At 38.6% G+C, this 19,619-nt stretch overlaps 1 protein-coding gene across 3 annotated transcripts in view; it reads left to right on the forward strand.

The window, feature by feature from the left end:
- GRM1 (glutamate metabotropic receptor 1) overlaps positions 1-19,619 on the forward strand; it is a 401,855-nt gene that overhangs the window by 336,343 nt on the left and 45,893 nt on the right. For all 3 annotated transcript variants that reach the window (XM_029945287.1, XM_029945289.1, XM_029945288.1), the window contains exons 5-6: positions 3,268-3,436; positions 17,373-17,499. In XM_029945287.1, coding sequence (XP_029801147.1) covers positions 3,268-3,436; positions 17,373-17,499 — 296 coding nt within the window. The remainder of the gene's footprint in view (positions 1-3,267; positions 3,437-17,372; positions 17,500-19,619) is intronic.

The following is a 19,619-nucleotide window of genomic DNA, read 5'->3' on the forward strand; positions in this document are numbered from 1 at the left end:
GAAAGCTTTCAGGTGCTGGGCGCCTTAGGAAATAGTGCCAAAAAGGACAAGAAGACTAGACTCAGAACACTGCTCTCCCCTTTACGCGCATGGTTGTAATCCTGGGGTCCTGTCATATTTGGGATGGAAACCTTCCTTCGTGTTTCTGTTAGATGATGTAGACAATGTGCCTAGCACAGGCCAGATGAATTTTTTAAGTTTCCTTATTTATGTATGTATTTATTTATTTGAGAGATAAAGAGTGAGCAGGAGAGGGACAGATCGAGAGAGAGAAAGAGGGAGACCGAGAATCTCACGCAGGCTCCACACTGCCAGCACAGAGCCTGGGAGAGCACTCCAGCTCATGACTGTGAGATCATGACCTGAGCTGAAACCAAGAGTCAGCTACCCAAGACCCCTCCAGATGCATTTCGACACTCCATACAGACAAGTTTCCTCCTGATCTCTTTATTTATAAGTTAGCCAAAATACAGACATGCAATTTTAGCTGGTTTTTCCTCTGTGTAATTACATATTTAAATCATGAGCTTTCCTCTGGGTCCCTTTTCAAGGATCATTTCCTCTTGCTTGAAACTGGTCATCTTAATCTGTGTTCAGTGTCTCCCTCTGCTACCATCCCCTCTCATACCACCATTCATGCTTTTGGTCCCTCTTGTAATTATTTTAGTGAATCAGCATGCAACATAAACTGAGTACATTGAGAGGGTGCTATAAAATTGTAATTTACAGCATAAGGATATTCCAAATAAATGCCAACATGCCGGGAGGGACTGTAGGGTCAAGAAAAAAAAGTGCTGTTCATTAACGCATGCCGCACAGGGGAAGGCCTTTGTTTGGTATCTCATGTTTTTCCCTTGGTATCTTTCAGTATTTTTTCCCTCTGGCTTTTGGGACTTTTTGAAAATGTGTTTTCATACCAAAATACTATGAATTCTTCCATTTCTAAACGCTAATGAAGTGTGAATTGATTTCTCCTTTTGAAGAGCAAATATTGAAACAAATCTTAGGAAACTGATCTATAGGAAAGAGATATCCTAAAGCTGGCATTGCACCAAAGCCTTCACTGAAAGTATGAGGGAGAGCCAATAATGATATGGGGGAAAACCTAAAAATTAAAGGAAATGAAAAAGGAGGTTATTCACCAAACATTCACAGCAGGTTCTATAACCATAATGAGTTTAAAATGGAAAAATATTGGAGGTATATATTAGTATCATTGATCAGCAAGAAGAGTAGGGGCCATCAGCCCACAGTTAACACCCACTTCGGTATCACTCAGAGAGCCACTCAGGAGCACATGCTGGTATGGGTCAGCAACAAGAAGAATCAGGACTTTTATTTATTAGCTGAACATCTGAACAGCAAACAGATGAATAATAACGTGCTCCATATGCACCATTTTCCCTCCTCACCTTTAAAGTAGAGAAAAACTTCCTTTCCTCTCCCAGAGTTCCCTTTCTCTTTAGAGAAATTGCCAGAATTTAGATGTGGAGAAGCCACTAGCCACTCTGTGAGTTGCAGAATATGTTTGCACATTAAGAACAGGTAGGGGCGCCTGGGTGGCTCAGTCGGTTAAGCCTCCGGCTTCGGCTCAGGTCAGATCTCACGTTTGTGGGTTCGAGCCCCACGTCAGGCTCTGTGCTGACAGCTAGCTCAGAGCCTGGAGCCTGCTTCCAGTTCTGTGTCTCCTTCTCTCTCCGCCCCTCCCCCTCTCATGCTTTGTCTCTCTCTGTATCAAAAATAAATAAAACATTAAAAAAAAAAGGTAGAAAAGCCAACAAAAGATAGTCGTTGTCTAGATAAAAAACTAAGACAAATATAGCCAGTAGGTTTTGGAAGCCGACTAAGATTGGCAATAGCTTCCTGAGAGTGCTGGGCTGAGGAGGACTCTGAGTCTGCGTAGGGTTTAGAGAGAAAGAATTCCAAAGTGGGTTAGGTAGGAGCATGAGGGGTTGGAAGATGAGAAGACTCCTACCTAACCCATTTTGGAATTCTTTCTCTGAGAAAGAAAGAGCTATGCAAGTACAAAAGGATGTTCTCCAGTTTTCTTATGCTATTGGAAATAACCAGAGTATTTTAGGGCATTCATAGTAATACAAATATGAATGATATAGTGATATTGCCTTAAGTACACATTTTCCTAACTGTAAAAGAGTTTTTTAAATGTCTTATGTTAATAAATCCTCACAAGAACTCTGTGAACCTTTAAGCGTTTAGTGATGTTCTTAAGTAATATAATCTACTGTTAAAATGTTAGAAAAGAGATTCCGGCTTTTGCATTCTAATGCCAAGTCCTGTGCTCTTTTCATCACATTGGAGAATGTTCTCCATTGCCCATGCTGGAAAATGATGAGGTCTGGCCTCCAAAACACAGTCTGGCTGCAGTGAAGGTTTCTAAATGTAGATGTTGCCATAGTGTAGCATTGCAGCATTTGAAATTACTGAAGTAACTGACACCGATTACTTGGATTTCAGAAATGTTTGTCCTAATCAGGGAAGAGACCAGTTTAAATGTCAGTGCTCAAGATGCTAAATCCCCAACATCCTCCTTAATTAAAGCTGTGTTTCTTAGATTTCTTGCTTTATTAGCACCTAAAATTCCTTCTTTTAACCCAGCGTAATGAAAATGGCAACTGAATGTGAAAAAGAACATTAGAATGATGGTGATCAAGTTAAGAAATTAATATTCTCTGGGCACCTAGGTGGCTCAGTCAGTTGAGCGTCCAACGTTTGATCCCTACTCAGGTCATGATCTCATGGTGTGTGAGATGTAGCCCCCACATCGGGCTCTGCACTGACAGCACAAAACCTGCTTGGGATTCTCTCTCTCCCTCTCTCTGCATCTCCCTGACTTGTGTGCACGGTCTCTCTCTCTCTCTCAAAATAAATCAATAAACATTAAAAAAAGAAATTGATGTTCTCAAGAATCATGGCTTGTTCAAAAAATAACTTAGTGAATAATGATTTGAAGGAGATGATAATCAACTCATCACACATAAGCTTATTTTTGGGTAGAATAAGAAGACAGAGAGGTGCAGATGTAATACATTCTTTAGCAAATATGGGCAATACACAAAGACTAAAGAAGGAAACACATTTTGGAAAATCGGAAGAAACATTAGAAACAAATGAAAACATTGACAGGCTTTAGGCCATGAGATAATTCTAGCTTTTCTCTCCCTTCTCTCTATGACATGTTTAACGAATATCTTTGTTTTCTACATCATGTCCATATTGTCCAAGACACAAGTGTTGTTTTCTCTGTAGGTATGATATCATGAATCTGCAGTACACCGAAGCTAATCGTTATGACTATGTACATGTCGGAACCTGGCATGAAGGTGTGTTGAACATCGATGATTACAAAATCCAAATGAACAAGAGTGGAATGGTGCGGTCTGTGTGCAGTGAACCTTGCTTAAAAGGTCAAATTAAGGTAAGCTGACCACAAATGCTTTTTGAGACAGAATGAGTCCTCCTGCATGGACCTACATAAAGAAAAACGGACATTTTTCTTAGACAAGACTGACAGAAGGGAAGTGCCAACCTTACTGTTTTTGTTCTTGTATTTGGCTAAATTAGAAAAACAAAGAATGATTAGGAAATGAAACAGACAAACCATTCGAATATTGAAGAATAGTCTTTATTTGAATCGCAGTGATGAGCCGGACTCTTCAATTAAATCTAGAAAGTGAGGGGACAAACATTCGAATTAAAAATTGAAACAGAAGTAAATGTGGAAACCAAAACCAATGATACCACTTAGTCATCGTTCTAGCTATTGTTAAAGAGAGCAGAAGCTGAACAATACTAAATACGCACATAATTAACATAAAAGCAGCTGAAATGAGCTAACAGAAGCTGCTTATCATTTCTCTTTTCACCACCACATTCTTTGATTTTCCTGAAACTGGCATTTTCTAACCAAGAGAGAGTCCTCTCTTCCTAGTTATTCTTAGAAGCTTTTTTTATCAGCCTGGGGCAAGTGAGGAACCATGATATTGCTGTATGCATAACAGTAGAGTAAATAAACATCAAATATTGAACATTTGGCTGGACGTACAAGAGAGGATTCTCAGTGAGGAAGGCATAGGAACAGCGCTCCTCTGTGTCTCATGCTATTTAAAACCATACTGGATGATGCACTAGGAAATGGAGCATAGAGGAGTAGGGGAGTGAACGCCAACTGGTAAGAGTATGGATTAAATGACCTGGTAGGTCTTTCCCCTCTCTAATTTTCTGTGATTCATCTCTGGGAGCAGACAGGCTGTCACGTAAATGTCACACAGCACAGCTGGGCTGGAGGAGACACTGTGTGAGGCATTGGCCGTCTGGCCATGCTGCCATGCCACCTGCCATTCTCATGCTCGGGAGCTGCAGAACCACCCCTGTAGGAAGAAGCCCTGAGCAGCACACTGAGGGTCTTGGGGCAAGAGTGTTGTCATGCTAGTCATGTGCTGAAGTGCTGGTACAGAAACTGGAAAAGCCTCATGTCTACTGGTCAGTGAAACCAGAGGATTTGGAAGCTGTAACATCTTTTTTGTTTGTTTGTTTGTTTGTTTTGAGAGACAGAGAACACCAGCACGGAGGAGAGACAGAGAGGGAGAGAGAGAATCCCAAGTAAGGTCCACACTGTCACTGTCAGAGCAGAGCCTGACATTGGGCTCAAACTCACAAACCACAAGATCATGACCTGAGCTAAAATCAAGAGTTGGATGCTTAACCAACTGAGCTACCCAGGTGCCCCAAGCTGTAACATCTTCTGAAGAGCTGTCCTGATGGACTCAAACTCTCAGGAATCCCAGCCACTTTGAGGAAAAAACAGACTTCTGAGATAACTCACCCTAACTGGTTTGTTTGATTGATTGCATTTTCTTTCTTTTTTATTAGAGTAGAGCTGACACACAACATTCATTAGTTTTATTCACCTTAGTTTTAAGTATCTTGTTCCTTCTATGCAGATGTGATATTAAAATAAATTTTTAATGTTTATTTATTTTTGAGAGAGAGAGAGAGAGAGAGAGAGACCATGACCTGAGCCAAAGTCAGACACTCAAACGACAAAGCCACCCAGATGTCCCCAGATGTGATATTAAAAATACTTAATAATTGTGATGCCAACTAACCGATCAAAATAGACTCCTTCCTGGTGCTGTGATAGGGTGCTGTATGTGTCTTACTAAACCCAGGGTTAGTCTTTGAATGGTGGGAAGATTTGAGAAAGGAGTCCTGTAAGGCGGGAGTAGCGTGGGACATTCAGGGTGCTCAAAGATACCATAAGTTTGCACTCTGCACAGAAATAGTTCAGCATGGCTGTAGCCAGTCCAGTGTGTATGGTCCTATGTCAGCAAGGCTGCTCCCCAGGAATCCCGTATCTGATTCTTGTCCTGATAGAATTCTTCCACATGAGGCTGTCTGATGGTTTAAACTCCAGAGGCCCAGAGCTTCTTAATTGTTGCCAAGAGATGCCAGACCACTGGGTTCTAATTTTGTCATCCTTTCTGGATGGTGGGGAAAACAGTATCTCTGAGACTGAGGTCATACTGTGGGGACAATGTGAGTCAAGAGGTATCACATGTGTGACTCAGGCCTTCCCAGCTTGGGTGGGAACCTTGTCTATGGTGCAGACAAGTGCGTAAAACAGTTTATGGAACTAGAAGTTGGGTTTTTTTCAGAGTATATGAAAAACAAACATAAACCTTGGCAAGAGAAAACAGATCATTCCAAAGATTCTCTGAACTCTAGCTGCCTTCCACAACTCCCTACTGTTACTGTGGTTGCTGGTAGGCCATGAATGGGGGCCCATTCGTACCTTTCAGAAGAAAGACTTTCCCCCCCAAAATTCACAGGAAAGGCTGTCATACATCTCTATGCCTAGATACCAAAGTATTTCTGGCTTCACGGTTGCCTTACGCCCATGCAGTGTTTGTTATTGAAGGAGATCCCAGAAATCATCGCGGAGCCATTACAGAGCACTTGCTATAAATGCAAATCTCTTGGGGTCTAATTTTAAAAATATTGTGTACCCCGCATGAAGAAAATATGCCTGTTCTCAGTGGCACCTGGAGTGGAGGTGGGGGGGGGGGGGGGGAATGTTTGTTTGTTACCCATAAGCACCATGGGAGGTATGGAAACAAATGAAATCTGAATCCCATTTACCAAATGATAGCACTTATATTCTCACACCACCAATATGCCACCTACCAGGCCCAGGATGCAGAGAGCCAGATCCCTCAGTAGCCACCATAAAGACAGGAGAGTCGCAACATGCAAGGTGATTACAGGACTTGCACTTGTATTAACTGGGAAGCATAATGTTTAGAAAGGGATTATTCATTTTAAATATCAAATGCCATTTAAAATGCTAAAATAAATTATTTGACGTTTTAAATGATAACCCGTAGAGCTTTCTGATGGTAATTTCCCTTGAAGTAGTTAAAAGCAGTTGTCTTATGTTGTTGATTTTTAGAAATCTACATATAATATCTTGTAAATATAATATCTTATGGAAGCAGATATTTATTTTAATCATTCCACAAACACAGTTAAGTAGAATCAAACTTTTTATTGCTTCGTGTTATATTAGTCAGGGTTCGGTTGGGAAAAAAGAATCCTTGCCAGATGGTTTGATAGAGGGAATTTAATATAAGAAATTGGTTTTAAAAGTAAAAGAGGATGCCAAGCCACCTGAGACAAGCAACAGCAAGAATCGTCCTCGCCCCCGGCCAGAGGGACTCAGGGAGAAGCCACAGCTGCTCCTGAGAAGCTCCCTGAAGCAGGGAGGGGAGGACACCTTGGCTTGCTCTCTCTCCCTCGCGTTAGTCTCCCATTAGGTCCCTGTGTGGTGAAGGGTAAGGAAGAGCCAAGAAGGGGTGGGAAGGTGAAGTGGGCAGTGAAAGGAAGGAGAAGGGAGGCCATAGAGGCCAAGGACAAATGTTTATAAGCATATTCTTGTGCAAGTACAATAATAGACACATTACAGTCACCATTTTAATTATTCCTTAAAATAACACTTCTAAAACAGATATTTTGGCCCCCATTATACAGATGAGGACTCTGAGGCCGAGAGAGCCTGAGTCATTTGCCCCAAGCTCTCTCAAGCTAGAAAGTGCCAAAGCTGGGATCAGAGGCAGCCCAGAGCTCTGATCACCTCACCGCCTTGTGTGGTTCAATTACCTGTCATTAGATGAACTGGTGTATCTCCTACTAATGCAAGTTCCGATTGCTAAGCCTTATTTTCTCAGGAGTTTACTATACAATTATAAATAGAGATGCACTTTAACAGGGAACAGAACCTAGAATTGAGGAAGCAATATTAGTGCAGGAGGTTGGGAGAGTTTGATAGAGGCAGGGAAAATGGCAGAGGCGTCGAGGGAAAAGATCCTGCAGATTGCTTTCACTGATTCCTATTCTTTCTTCTCCTCTCTGTCTTCTATTTTTTTCCCCTTAAGTTTGTCTTTGGGTTCCTGCCTTAAGAGGATGATTCGGGGCTGGGGGGTTGGGCATGAAGAATGGAAAACGCTAATTCCTCCTTTCTTACCCGGCCATTCAAAATAAAATTCTGAAGTTACACGAACATAAAGAATAGATCACAAATATTTCCTGATTTGCACATGCCATACTGTCACATAGTAAAATATACCTTACATACGTATAAAAAAGCCCAAGTACATGTATCTTACAAATTATGCACTTTAGAATTAGGTTAACTAATTTCCTTTCAAGAGAAGTCTGATTCTTTCCTATCTTGGCATTTTCTTTTGGAAAGATAAAAGTTTAGTTTCAAAAGGTGTTAGCAGGGTGGACCTCAGAAGATTGAGTTTCCCACTCCAGTTAGATCAGCAAAGAGGCCAAACCACCAATTTGTTGAGTGTCAAACTAAAAGGGACATGTTCATTTTCATGGTGATCCAAGATGTCTTCAAAGATGAAAGAAAGGTAGGATAGTCTACTAAGAAACCACTTACATTGACCTTTAATGGAACTATGTGTCCTTAGATTTAATAATACCATAGCATGATTAGGTAATGCTACTTGAGGAGTTTGACTCTGGGATTTTTCTGTTAGTAAGTATAGTTACTTGATAGAAGTTGTCAATGTAAAAAACTTATCATTTCTAATAATACAATTTTTTAATTTTTTTCTGTTTTTTATTTATTTTTGAGAGACAGAGAGAGACCACATGAGCAGGGGAGGGTCAGAGAGAGAGGGAGACACAGAATCTGAAACAGTCTCCAGGCTCTGAGTTAGCTGTCAGCATAGAGCCTGATGTGGGGCTCGAACCCACAAACTGCGAGATCATAACTTGAGCCGAAGCTGGATGCTCAACCGACTGAGGCACCTGTGTGCCCCAATACCCTTCTTTTAAAAATATAATTGCCAATATTAATTTTCACATTGACACTATCACCTTTCAACAGAGGCCGGTGATTAAAAAGCAGCCACTTTGTTGTAGATCTGATACTTAAAGACTGCAGAGATTAGGGATGAGAGCCTCATATTCCAGAATGTTCATCATCTTTAGCAACCTAAGATCATCCCTTTAATGCGTGCTGTGAACTCACACTTTTGGTAGCCTCTTTAGCATTGTTTTCCTCTTCCTTTGTTCATTTTCCAGCTCTTGAGAGAACTCTATATTTACAGTCACTTACTTGGCCCAATTCCAGCATTATTCTGCAAGGGATGCTGTCCCTCTGAAAGACTGGATATCTATTCTGATCAAAATTGTCATTAGTACCACCTTCCCTTTCCTAATGATAAGAAAATAAGTGTGGTAAGGATAAATTTTATATAATAGAACATATATGATTTGCCAAGAATTTTTCTTGTTACTTTAGGTAGAAGTAGCTATAGGAAATAGATCTGACTTGGGTCCATGCTATCCAATATCAAGATTGAACAGAAAATGTAGCCACATTATAATGTTTGTACTCCAGGTAATAACACACCTGCCAATATCACAGTTCAGTATCCTCAGGGAGAAAAAACAACTTTAATGATGTGATGGAATGTGAAACATTGCATTATGTGAAATCAGATAGATGAACTTTGAAAAGCATTATCCGTCCATTTGTTTCATAATTATGGAAACAAAGCAAAATTTTTGTCAAAATATGAAATAACCAAATAGAGGCAAAAAACCAAAAAGGGTGCACTCTTCCCCTTTCTACTCTTCGTACTCTCACATTGAGTCTGAGCAGTTCACACGCTGATTTTCTTCTAGGCCACATTTTGGATCACGCTGGACAGATGATTTATATTCAGTTTTCCCATCTGCAATTGCTCCACATTCAGAGTTCAAAGTGTGTCATGTTGTACTTCTTTATACTTCTAGCTATTTTTGTTTTTATATGTTAGGCTATAGCATTTGGAGTCGTTTCATTCTCCTCCAGTGCCTTCTCCAAATGGCTTGGATATGTTTTCTTCCCTCCATAGCAGCAGGAAGAGGAATTTTGTCCTGAATTTGGTGGCAAGAGCATCATTTTAGGCTGAAATCTACCTCAAGCAAACGCTCTCATTGTGCAAACAATCATTACTCTCTAGTCACTACGTGGCTCACACGTGTGTGTCATGTCCCCACCACCCAGCCCAGCCCAGCCGCATCTGCCTGGGGCTTCAGAGATTTTTCATAGTTATTTCATGACCGCTAACTATGAATTCTCTTTGAATTCTTTCCATATTTATAATGAGTATTTTTACTTTTGTTCAACTTTTTCCCTATTTGCTCATAATTTTGATCTAGTTAATATTTCTCTCTTTTTTCTCACTTTCAAACACGAAAGAAAACATTAAATTGACCACTCGTAGAGCCACCAGCCACATTCAGTGATTGTAAATCCTTCACTCTATTTTTTCTCATATTACTCTCCCTTTCTTTCTCTTCCTATCTCTCTCTTTTACTCTTCCCTATGTTCTCCCTGAACCAGTTGAAAGTCATGTACAAATATCATGAAACTCTATACCTTAATACTCAGCTTATGTTCTGTAAGAATAAGGATAATTCTCATATAGTCATATGATGAGCAAAGAAAGTTTGCAGTAACATCAACCACAACTGTCCCATCCACCTCCACTCCCTCTCATTGTGAATCAAAGCAAACTACCCATTTAAACTGTTCATAGTTAATATAGCCATTTTGGCAACTAGTGGAATGATGATGTGGTTTGTCCATTATGTTATACTTCCTAAATTGCACTGCAGGATGGCAAGATCTGAATATTTAAAAAATCTTTATCTGAGAAGCCTGTGATTACATATCATTGATGTGATCTCCCCGAGCAACTAAAATCATATTGGCTACAATTTTGAAAAAAAAAAAAAGAAGACAAAATACTTTGTGTGTGTGTGTGTGTGTGTGTGTGTGTGTGTCTTATGGCACATGTGAAAACATGAGATTACCATAGTCCCTCTGGAAGAGAAGGAAACTATAAGCACTGGTCATAATGAGAAATTCTGTGAAATTATTAATTTATCCAGAGCTACTTTAAGTAATACCTCCATCTTCACCTATCATATGTTGGCCAGACTCTGTTTACTGAAGCTGTGGGTGATCACCTTAGCTTCAGACCCAGCCTATCTGCCACTTTTGGGGACAAGTCCTAATAGGTGCTATTGCTAAATCACATGACATTGGACACTGGCAGTGTCAGAAACAGAGCCCATTTGCTTTTGTAAGTAAACATTTATTGGCGTATGTGATACATACAGAAAAAAAGAGAAGAAAGTATGAGTATGTAGGGTACCAACTCTGTTCTAGCCATTCCCTCTGCCTAGAATACTCTTCCACTAGATATATTCAAGATTTGTACCCTTTCCTTCTCTCAAATCTTTACTTAAATGGCAATGTCTGAGTGATGCCTTATCTAATCACCAAATACCAGATTGAGATTCCTTATTCCAGGTGCCCCCCCTCCCCATCTAGGACCACCATGAGGCAAGTGAGGTGCCTCGGGCCCAGGATTTAGGAAAGCACTCAATCTCAAGGTTGTGCAAATGCATACTTACACAACCTGAAGGTGGGTGTTTCTTTAAATTTGGTCCCTAGGTTCTACACTTGCCTCACCTTGGTCCCTGCCCTGCACCCTTTTCCTCTTTCTCCCTTTAGTTTTTTTGAAGCTCTTCTCTAGAAAAATAGCTCCTCCTCAGAATGGAGATATTATCTGCTTTGTGCACTGACTGGTTCTAGCCTTGACTTAGTGCCTAGTACTTTAAATGCATGTTGTAAGAGAATGAGTAAATAATTGAATATATATGTTCTGCATAAGCATTTCATTCCCCCTTCTATCAGTATACTTAACATATGATATTAGAATTTTATCTCCTTAACCCAAAAAATCGGAGTTTTTAATGATTTATCCCATGCATAGCACATGTCTTGCACACTGGGTCACTAAACAAAGGTTGATTAATTGAATATCTATCTACCAGCCTCTGAGATATAATTTTGTTTCTCTGTATAAGACATCATCACCCTGGCAGCCATTGTTGCACTAGAAGTGCCTACTTTTTGAAAATAACTGGAGATATCAAGACTGAGGTTTGCAGAAGATACCAATCCCTTCTGCAACTGCTTCCTAATCTGCAGAACATACATAATTAACTCCACTGCATTGTGTGGTTGTGAAGGGTTAGTGTAATTCTGTATAGAGGGCCTAGCACAAACCTGGTTTTATATATGTTCATTCTTGTTATGACTTTAAGATTTTATTTCTTTACTTTGAAAGAGAGAGAGAGGGAGAGAGTGAGCTGGGGAGGGAGGGAGGAAAGGAGAGAGAGAGAGAGAGAGAAAGAGAGAGAGAGAGAGAGAGAGAATGCCAAGCAGGTTTTGTATTGTTAGCACAGACCTGATGTGGAGCTCAAACTCACAAACTGTAAGATCATGACTTGAGCCAAAATCAAGAGTCAGATGCTTTAACTGACTGACTGAGCCACCTAGGTGCCCGCATTCTTGTGATGATTTTATATTCCAATGCCATTTTTATTATATTTTCCTTATAATAAATTACAATATAGGGATTTATTCATTGATATTTTGTATTTAGTTTTTTCTAAGGTTTTCTTCCCTTACCCTTCCATTCTTTGAATTCATTTCTTCTGTTTATGTCATAGTCTATAATATTTTCCTCTTTTCATCTATCCACACTATAGAGAAATTAATATGGGCCAAGAACCATATTAGTGATGCAGGTGGACTGGGTCTAAGGACCCAGAGGAGGGCCCCACAAGACTAGCCAAAAGGGTCCACAGCTTCACACAGGATAGAAATCAAATGCCAGCCAGAGAAAGTGGAAACATTTACTAAATAGCATGAGTGACAGAGAATAGCAGACGGAGTGTCTGGGAGACTCGGAAAGGAAAGGTGAGTCTCACCATAGCTTGGGGCAAAGGGTTCATACTAGAAAAGGGTTTAGAGTACATGTTTCTTCAAGAATCCAGGGTAGGGCCCATTAAAGGTGAGTGTGAGGTGTACAATAGGTATTATTCCATACACTACTGTAGATAGAAGTATTGATGCCAGTATCAGTCAAGGTTTGTTTAAAGCTAATTTCCTGGAACATTTTGGAATTTGGCTCTTCTAAGGTGTCATCAGGACTTAGGACTGAGGACAAATTTCAGAGAATGATTAGCTTTCTTACTTCCCCCTTGAAGTGAGAACATAGCTTCTTTGGCTTATTCAGGGGCAAAATATGGAACATGAGTAAATGGGGGCCAGTAGAAAAACAGCAGAGATGGAGATTTTCTTTTTTGTGAAATGTTTATTTATTTATTTTGAGAGAGAGAGAGAGAGAGAGAGAGCACAAGGAGAGGAAGGGCAGAGAGAGGGGTTGAGAGAGAATCTCAAGCATTCTTCATACCATCAATACAGAGCCCGATGAGGGGCTCCATCTCACAAACCATGAGCTCATGACCTGAGCTAAAACCAAGAGTCGGATGCTTAACCAACTGAGCCATGCAGGTGCCCCAAGATGGAGCTTTTCTAAAATGGAGCCCCTTCAGCTTTAGTACCTCATTAGGAAAGGGAATGCAAAGGAAACTTAACCATGGTCCATTCCTTTGAGGAACTCAGTGTAGCTGGAGAGAAACATCAGCCATCTGAGTTGATTGGGGGGCAGGGTTAGCTTTTGTCTCCTGCAGCTGATTCTCCTCCAGTCCTGATTAGAGTAGACTCAACTTCATTATTCTGTTTAGTCTTTCAGGCTGTTCTCTTTTGTAGAAAATTTTCTCTTTCCTTTAATTCACAGTCACCTTGTCTTCACTATATTCTCTTGATGCTATTTATTTTCTTACGTTCTTTTTCTGAAGAAAACCTTAATTTAAAAAATTCATTTCAGGTTACTTCAGAAACTGAGTCACCGAATGATCACTTGCTTTCCTATTGCATAAATATTTTAAGACTCCTACAGTGTGTATGTAATTGAATCATGGCATTGTGTGTACCAGTGGGTCACCTAGTCTCACTAACAATAAACAGCACCATGTACACAGGGTTTAAAAAGAATCAAAGCAGACCCTGGGCCTTAGTAAGCCTTGGTCCTTCAAGGGCAGTTTCAGTAAAATATCAAAACTGTTGTTGTGACTCAGAGCTATCATAAAAATATTTGTTGTGACAAAAGTGAAAAAATACTTTATTCAGTTATTGAGTATATACCACAGTAGTCCTCTCTTATTTGTGGGGGATATATTCCAGGACACCTCCCTCCCTATGGATGCCTGAAACCCCAAATGGTACCAAACCCCTAATATATACTATGCTTTTTCCTAGACTGATATACCTATGATAAGGTTTAATTTATAAATTAGGCACAATAAAAGATTAATAACAGTAATTAATAATGACATCACTGTATACATAAAAGAAATATTAGTAAGCATGACTCATATAAAAATATATAAAAATAATCAATATGATTTTGATTTGACTATCTGAAGATTTGACTATAAATTAGAGACAATAACAGGGATTTTTAAAAAAAACTATCTGAATGAAATATATCAACCATATAGATATGAAAAAAAGTCAGTGGACAAAATCTAACTTGTAGTAATGAAATACCAACTATATTTTAGCCCTTAAAGAATTATAAATAAGGTAGTGTTTGAAAGGTTTAATGCTCCAGAAATACTGTCTGGAGCTTGTGATGTTGTATCTGCCCTTGAAAGTGGTGACACAGATGGACTTTGGACTTATGGAGAAAAGGTGACATTCTAAATGGAAGGTGATATTCATTCTTTTATGAAATTATATTTCTTTGTTTGCTTATAGTTTCACGTGAGATCCATGGGTTAACACACACATAAACATGCATACACACACACGTTTTTCTTCCCTTGCTCTCTCTTTAAACTCTATTCTCTAGATTATTCCTTGAGCACAACAAGTCAAATGAAACACAAATTTGATGATGTGTCTAGTCTACTTGAAACCTCCCTCCAAAACAAACAAAAGACTTATGTGGCATTAATGAGGACACAATGAGGGGGTGGCACAGAGGCTCTGTCCTCATTTGACAGACTTATGTAAGAAATTATTAACAGACAAAGTTAAGTGCAGAAACAAGGACCAGGGACTAAGTGAATGCCCGACTTAAGAGCTTTTTGTTGCAAAGGTACTTGGGTGGGGAGGCACTAAACTGCTTTGAGTGGCCTAATTGTATGTTTTAAAAAGATTCAATCCATCATTCCTTCATTGCCCACCTACTGTGTGTTTTTGGTACATACCTATCCCTTGATGACAATGATCTGAAAACAATTAGTCGGCTCTTGGTCCCTTCTCTTCAGGAGCCCACTGGCCATTCTGGTGATCTTGGCAGCTGTGTGCATGCCACATTGGAGTAAGGAGAAATTAGAGCATGTTGTATAATTAGAAGATAAGGCCCAGAATTCAAGTGTAAAGTGATAAAATCTCGGTCTACAGGATGACTGAGAGATGGAAAAGACAAATCAGATATTATAAACACTGTATGCCAAAAGTATACATACTTGGTAGCAGAATAAAGAAGTCATAAGAAATAATTCCATTTAAGAAGCTTCATTCTTCATTATTAATAAATAATGACATAATTATACTTTATATTTGTATAATTATATATAATTACATAATTTTATAATAGATTTATAATTATAATTTTATAATACATATTGTTAATTATATAATTGATTATATACATTTATAAATTATATAATTAATCAAAATTTAAGTTAACCATTTATTCATTTAAGTCATTTAAAACCTAATTTTAAAGACTTTCCAAGTGCCACTTATTCATAGCATCTACCTTCACTAGTCATCCTGCACAAATTTGTTTAGCATTATCACCTTTTGATTTTGTCAAATTACTAGCATTAATTTTATAGTGAGAGAAAAAAGGCAAAACTGACTGAAGGGATATACAGTATTTTGTGATGGCTTTTACTATACTTTTTATACCAACTAAAATAATAAAGCAGTCTCATTTATTCATTTTTTTCATATCACTTAAAAATTATTATTTGGAATGTAAATTTTCCATGCTTATTATGAGGTTGGGGGTAGTTTTTGAAAAGACTTAATTTCATTCTACTTTCTAAAGTCATTTGAAAATAAAAGAAGAAAAAGAAACGTTTTACATTTTCTGAAAATATTCTGTCATTTGATATTCTATATGTAGTTCTAAGATAAAGATTTAAATTTTGACCTGTTCTGGGAAAAGATAGTTTTTTATTTTCACAAAAGCTAGAGTTTGCATTATTTTAAGGTATGAATATTTAAAATTTAATTTATGATTTTATATATGAAAACATTTAATATTATTTAATGTATTAGGGAAGAACTTCTGCTTCTAGACATGAAAGAGTGACAGAATCCAAACTGCCTTTGTTGTAAACAAGTAGAAAATTTGACATAATATATGAAATAACTGTGTTCAGACATTGGAAAACAGGGCATGACCTTAATTCCAGGGTAGTGAAGGCAAACAGCAAGGTGAACCCTAAAATCACGCAGGCTGTATGCCTGGAGGCAATTCCCTGATTGTTGTTCAATGAAAGAAAATACAGAGCTTGGAGACCTTGCTAATTTAAGAAGACAGAACTCAAGGTTTAGGAAGGCCGAGGCAGCCAGAATTTGTAGTGCAGTGTAAGGGAGAGGAGATCTGTTCAGAAAGAGTCCCAGAAGTTAGTATACAGATTCTTTTTAGTATTTGGCAGGACACTGATCTGCACATGAGTTAGGATAAATTCAAAAAGTCCAGGTAGAAAACAATTACTGGGGAGCTGGAATCCCTGAGCTTACACAGACCCAGAAATTACCTTATTTTCCCCAAGCCAGAGTGGAGATACCTTGTTGAGTACACAAGGAATTAAGTAGAAACCCAGGTGGCCACATGTTACATAATGTTAGGCTTAATTGTTCCTAGAGCAGACAATCTTCTGCTTAAAAGATTAAAAATAAGGCTCAACCTGAACCACAAGTAGTTTAAGTGCCTGCCAGAACAACACCAATAATTCTCAGGGAAAAGCGTCCAGCACTGTACACCTTATGTACACTGTGTCCAGCATCTGACAAAAATAGTCATATCAAGCCACATCACTAATTATACTAAATGTAAATGTGTGAAATACTTCAATAAAAGGCAGAAGTTCTCAGACTGGAGATGAAAACAAGATATAATTATGTGCTGTTTACAAGATACTCACTTTAAATGCAGTATGTTTTGACTTTTTTTTATATTAAGTCAAGCAAAATTTGCTTACCAAACAAACTGAAAATGGGAGAAAGTTTAAACTACTCCAATAATAAGTAATTCTTTGTAATTTGGGGCTAAAAATAAATTAATTTTTCTTCCAATGATTTATGTGATCTTTTAAATTCACTAGAGCAACTAATAAGGCCGATAACAGGGTTGACTTTCTTAGTGATCATTCTGTTTTTATGTATAGTAAGTTGCTCAGATTTTCATAATTGCATCATAATTCCTCAGATTTTATGAATAAGGCTTATTACATTCGAATTTTTGTGGCTAAACATTGCTCTTTCAGAGAAGAAAAATTTATTTTTATTTTTCTAAGAACAATTAATACAAATGAATATAAATAATAAAATTTAACTGTTTCATTTTTGTAGCATTAAAAAAGACAATGTCATCAATTCCCTTTATGAAAGAAATTATTTTTGAAAACCATCCAAAACCAGCATGGAATGAACTGAAATTCACATCTGAACTCTAAGATAATGAGGTGTATTAGAATGCATGTATTTAGGGCTCCTCAGCATATAGGATATTTTGAAGAGTTACTCTTTTTTTTATTGTAATATGAAAATAAGTTCTCGTGTGAAATAGAATACTTTCTGGAGAGACCATCTTTAAGGTATATGAACTATCTCTGTCTTATAGGTCATACGGAAAGGAGAAGTAAGCTGCTGCTGGATTTGCACAGCGTGCAAAGAGAATGAATACGTGCAGGATGAATTCACCTGCAAGGCCTGTGACCTGGGGTGGTGGCCCAGTGCAGATCTAACAGGTAGGAGCTGCCTCACTTTAGATCTTGTCCCTGACTATGGTCTTTCCCAGGGTGCCCGTTGTTTAAAACATGAACATGCGGCTCATGTCTTTTTCAATGTTTATTTACAGTGTGCACTTTAAAACAATTTTTTAAATGTTTATTTTTGAGAGAGAGAAAGAGAGAGAGAGAGAGAGAGAATGAGAAGGAGCTGTGGAGGGGCAGAGAGCAAGGGAAACACAGAATCTAAAACAGGCTCTAGGCCCTGAGCTGTCAGCACAGAGCTTAATGCAGGGCTCAGACCCATGAAACGCAAGATCATGACTGAACCCAAAGCCAGACACTTAAATGACTGAGCCACCCAGGGGCCCCTAGACTGTGTACTTTTTAATGCTCATGCCAAAGAGTACAAAGAAACCTCTCATAAGTTTTCCATGATTTATACTGAAAGGCAAATTCACTTAAATATAAATAAAAGTGTATTCAAGGGACATTCTGGTATACAAGCTATTTTCTGTTTTCCTTTTTAAAAAACATTTAAAGCTATTACTAGCCACTTGCAAACATTTCTTGACCATCTATGTGTGAGCCAGTAATTTTTTGCTCTGTCTTGCTTTATTATTTTATTTTGCTTAAAACCTATCAGGGAAGAAACATGTAAGAATAACCTAAAATTGTTTTAATGTAGTAGAGATGTTAATAAAGTACATAAAATTTGTGAGGCAGATAAGAAAATGAAAGACATTCCAGAGAGAAAGTAGAAGATGGGAAATGAAGGCGTGTAACACATTTGGGGAAAACCCACAACTGGATGGGCTTGGTTGGTAGACACCAGGACCTGGCGGAGGCCAGAAGTGAGGCTGAATGAGCATGCTGGCAGCAGATGGTAACAATCTTCTGCATGACCTTTTCCTAAGGGTTTGGACTGTGGTGGGAAGCACAGGAAAACCACTGGAGGATTTAAAGTAGCAAATAGCAGGCTCTCCTGGGTGGCTCAGTTGGTTAAGCATCTGACCTCAGCCCAGTTCATGATTTCATGGTTGGTGAACTGAAGGCTCACACTGGGCTCTGTGCTGACAGCTTGTAGCCTGGAGCCTGGATCGGAGTCCCGGTCTTCCTCTCTCTCTCTCCACCCCTCTCCCGTTCATGCTCTGTCTCTCAAAAATTAAAAAAAGAAAGCTAAAAAAGCAGTTTTTTAATAAAGTAGCAAATAACATTATGATATCTGGGTCCCAGAAAAATGCTCCTTGTGGTATTATAAGGAGTGTAGTGATTTGAATGAAAAACGGAAAGTAGGAAGCTATTGTATTGGTCCAAGTGAGTAATTTCAAAGGGTGTGGGCTAGGAAAGCTGCAGCAAGAATGGAGAGGAATATATGAACGCAAGCGATGACTTACTAGTAAAATCAATGGGAATTGTATGGATGCTTTTATGAAATTATAAGTTTCCTCAGAGCAATGTTCAAATATACAAGTTTTGTTTTCTGTGGGCTTTGGTATAAATTCATGAGAGGTATTTGACAAATACCTTTCAGAAATGTTAGGAGTAATAGAGTCATAGAAGCGGCCATCAAGTACATAGAGATTTCTATCATCTGAGTAATCTCATCCCTTCTTTTAGAAAGGGGAAGCTGAGGCCCAGAGAGGTGTACTTGTGTGCCCAAGGTTGTGAAACTAGCTTACTTGTGTGCCCAAGCTCATGCAGCTAGCTAGAAGTAGGGCCCAGTTCCTCTGACTCCCTGGGTGTTTTTGAAAATCATTAGGGAGGGTAACATTCCTCATTGGATTTTTTTTACTTTTTATCTGTTCCCAAATAAAAATAGCAACTAAGAAATTGTATGGCTTACTCAAAACGCACCCAAAATGGCTGGATAAATAGAACCAGGTCACAAAATGAAAATTTTACTTATTTAGTAAAAGTGCCTTGTAAAATGTTAATTTTGTTGGAAAAAGTTAAACTAAAATGAGCATCTGAAAGCCACTCGAAATTATTTAGTACAAAGGCCTTTTTTAAAGACAGGGAAATTATATTGGAACAGTTTTTCAAAGTAAAATCTGTATGGCACTCATATTTTTATTCTGTAGCTGAAAATTGTTTTTCAACTTCAATATGCCTAAAAAATCCCCAGGAATGACCCACCT

This window comes from Suricata suricatta, chromosome 7 (assembly GCF_006229205.1).
Source record: "Suricata suricatta isolate VVHF042 chromosome 7, meerkat_22Aug2017_6uvM2_HiC, whole genome shotgun sequence".
In the NCBI taxonomy this organism is placed as follows: domain Eukaryota; kingdom Metazoa; phylum Chordata; class Mammalia; order Carnivora; family Herpestidae; genus Suricata; species Suricata suricatta.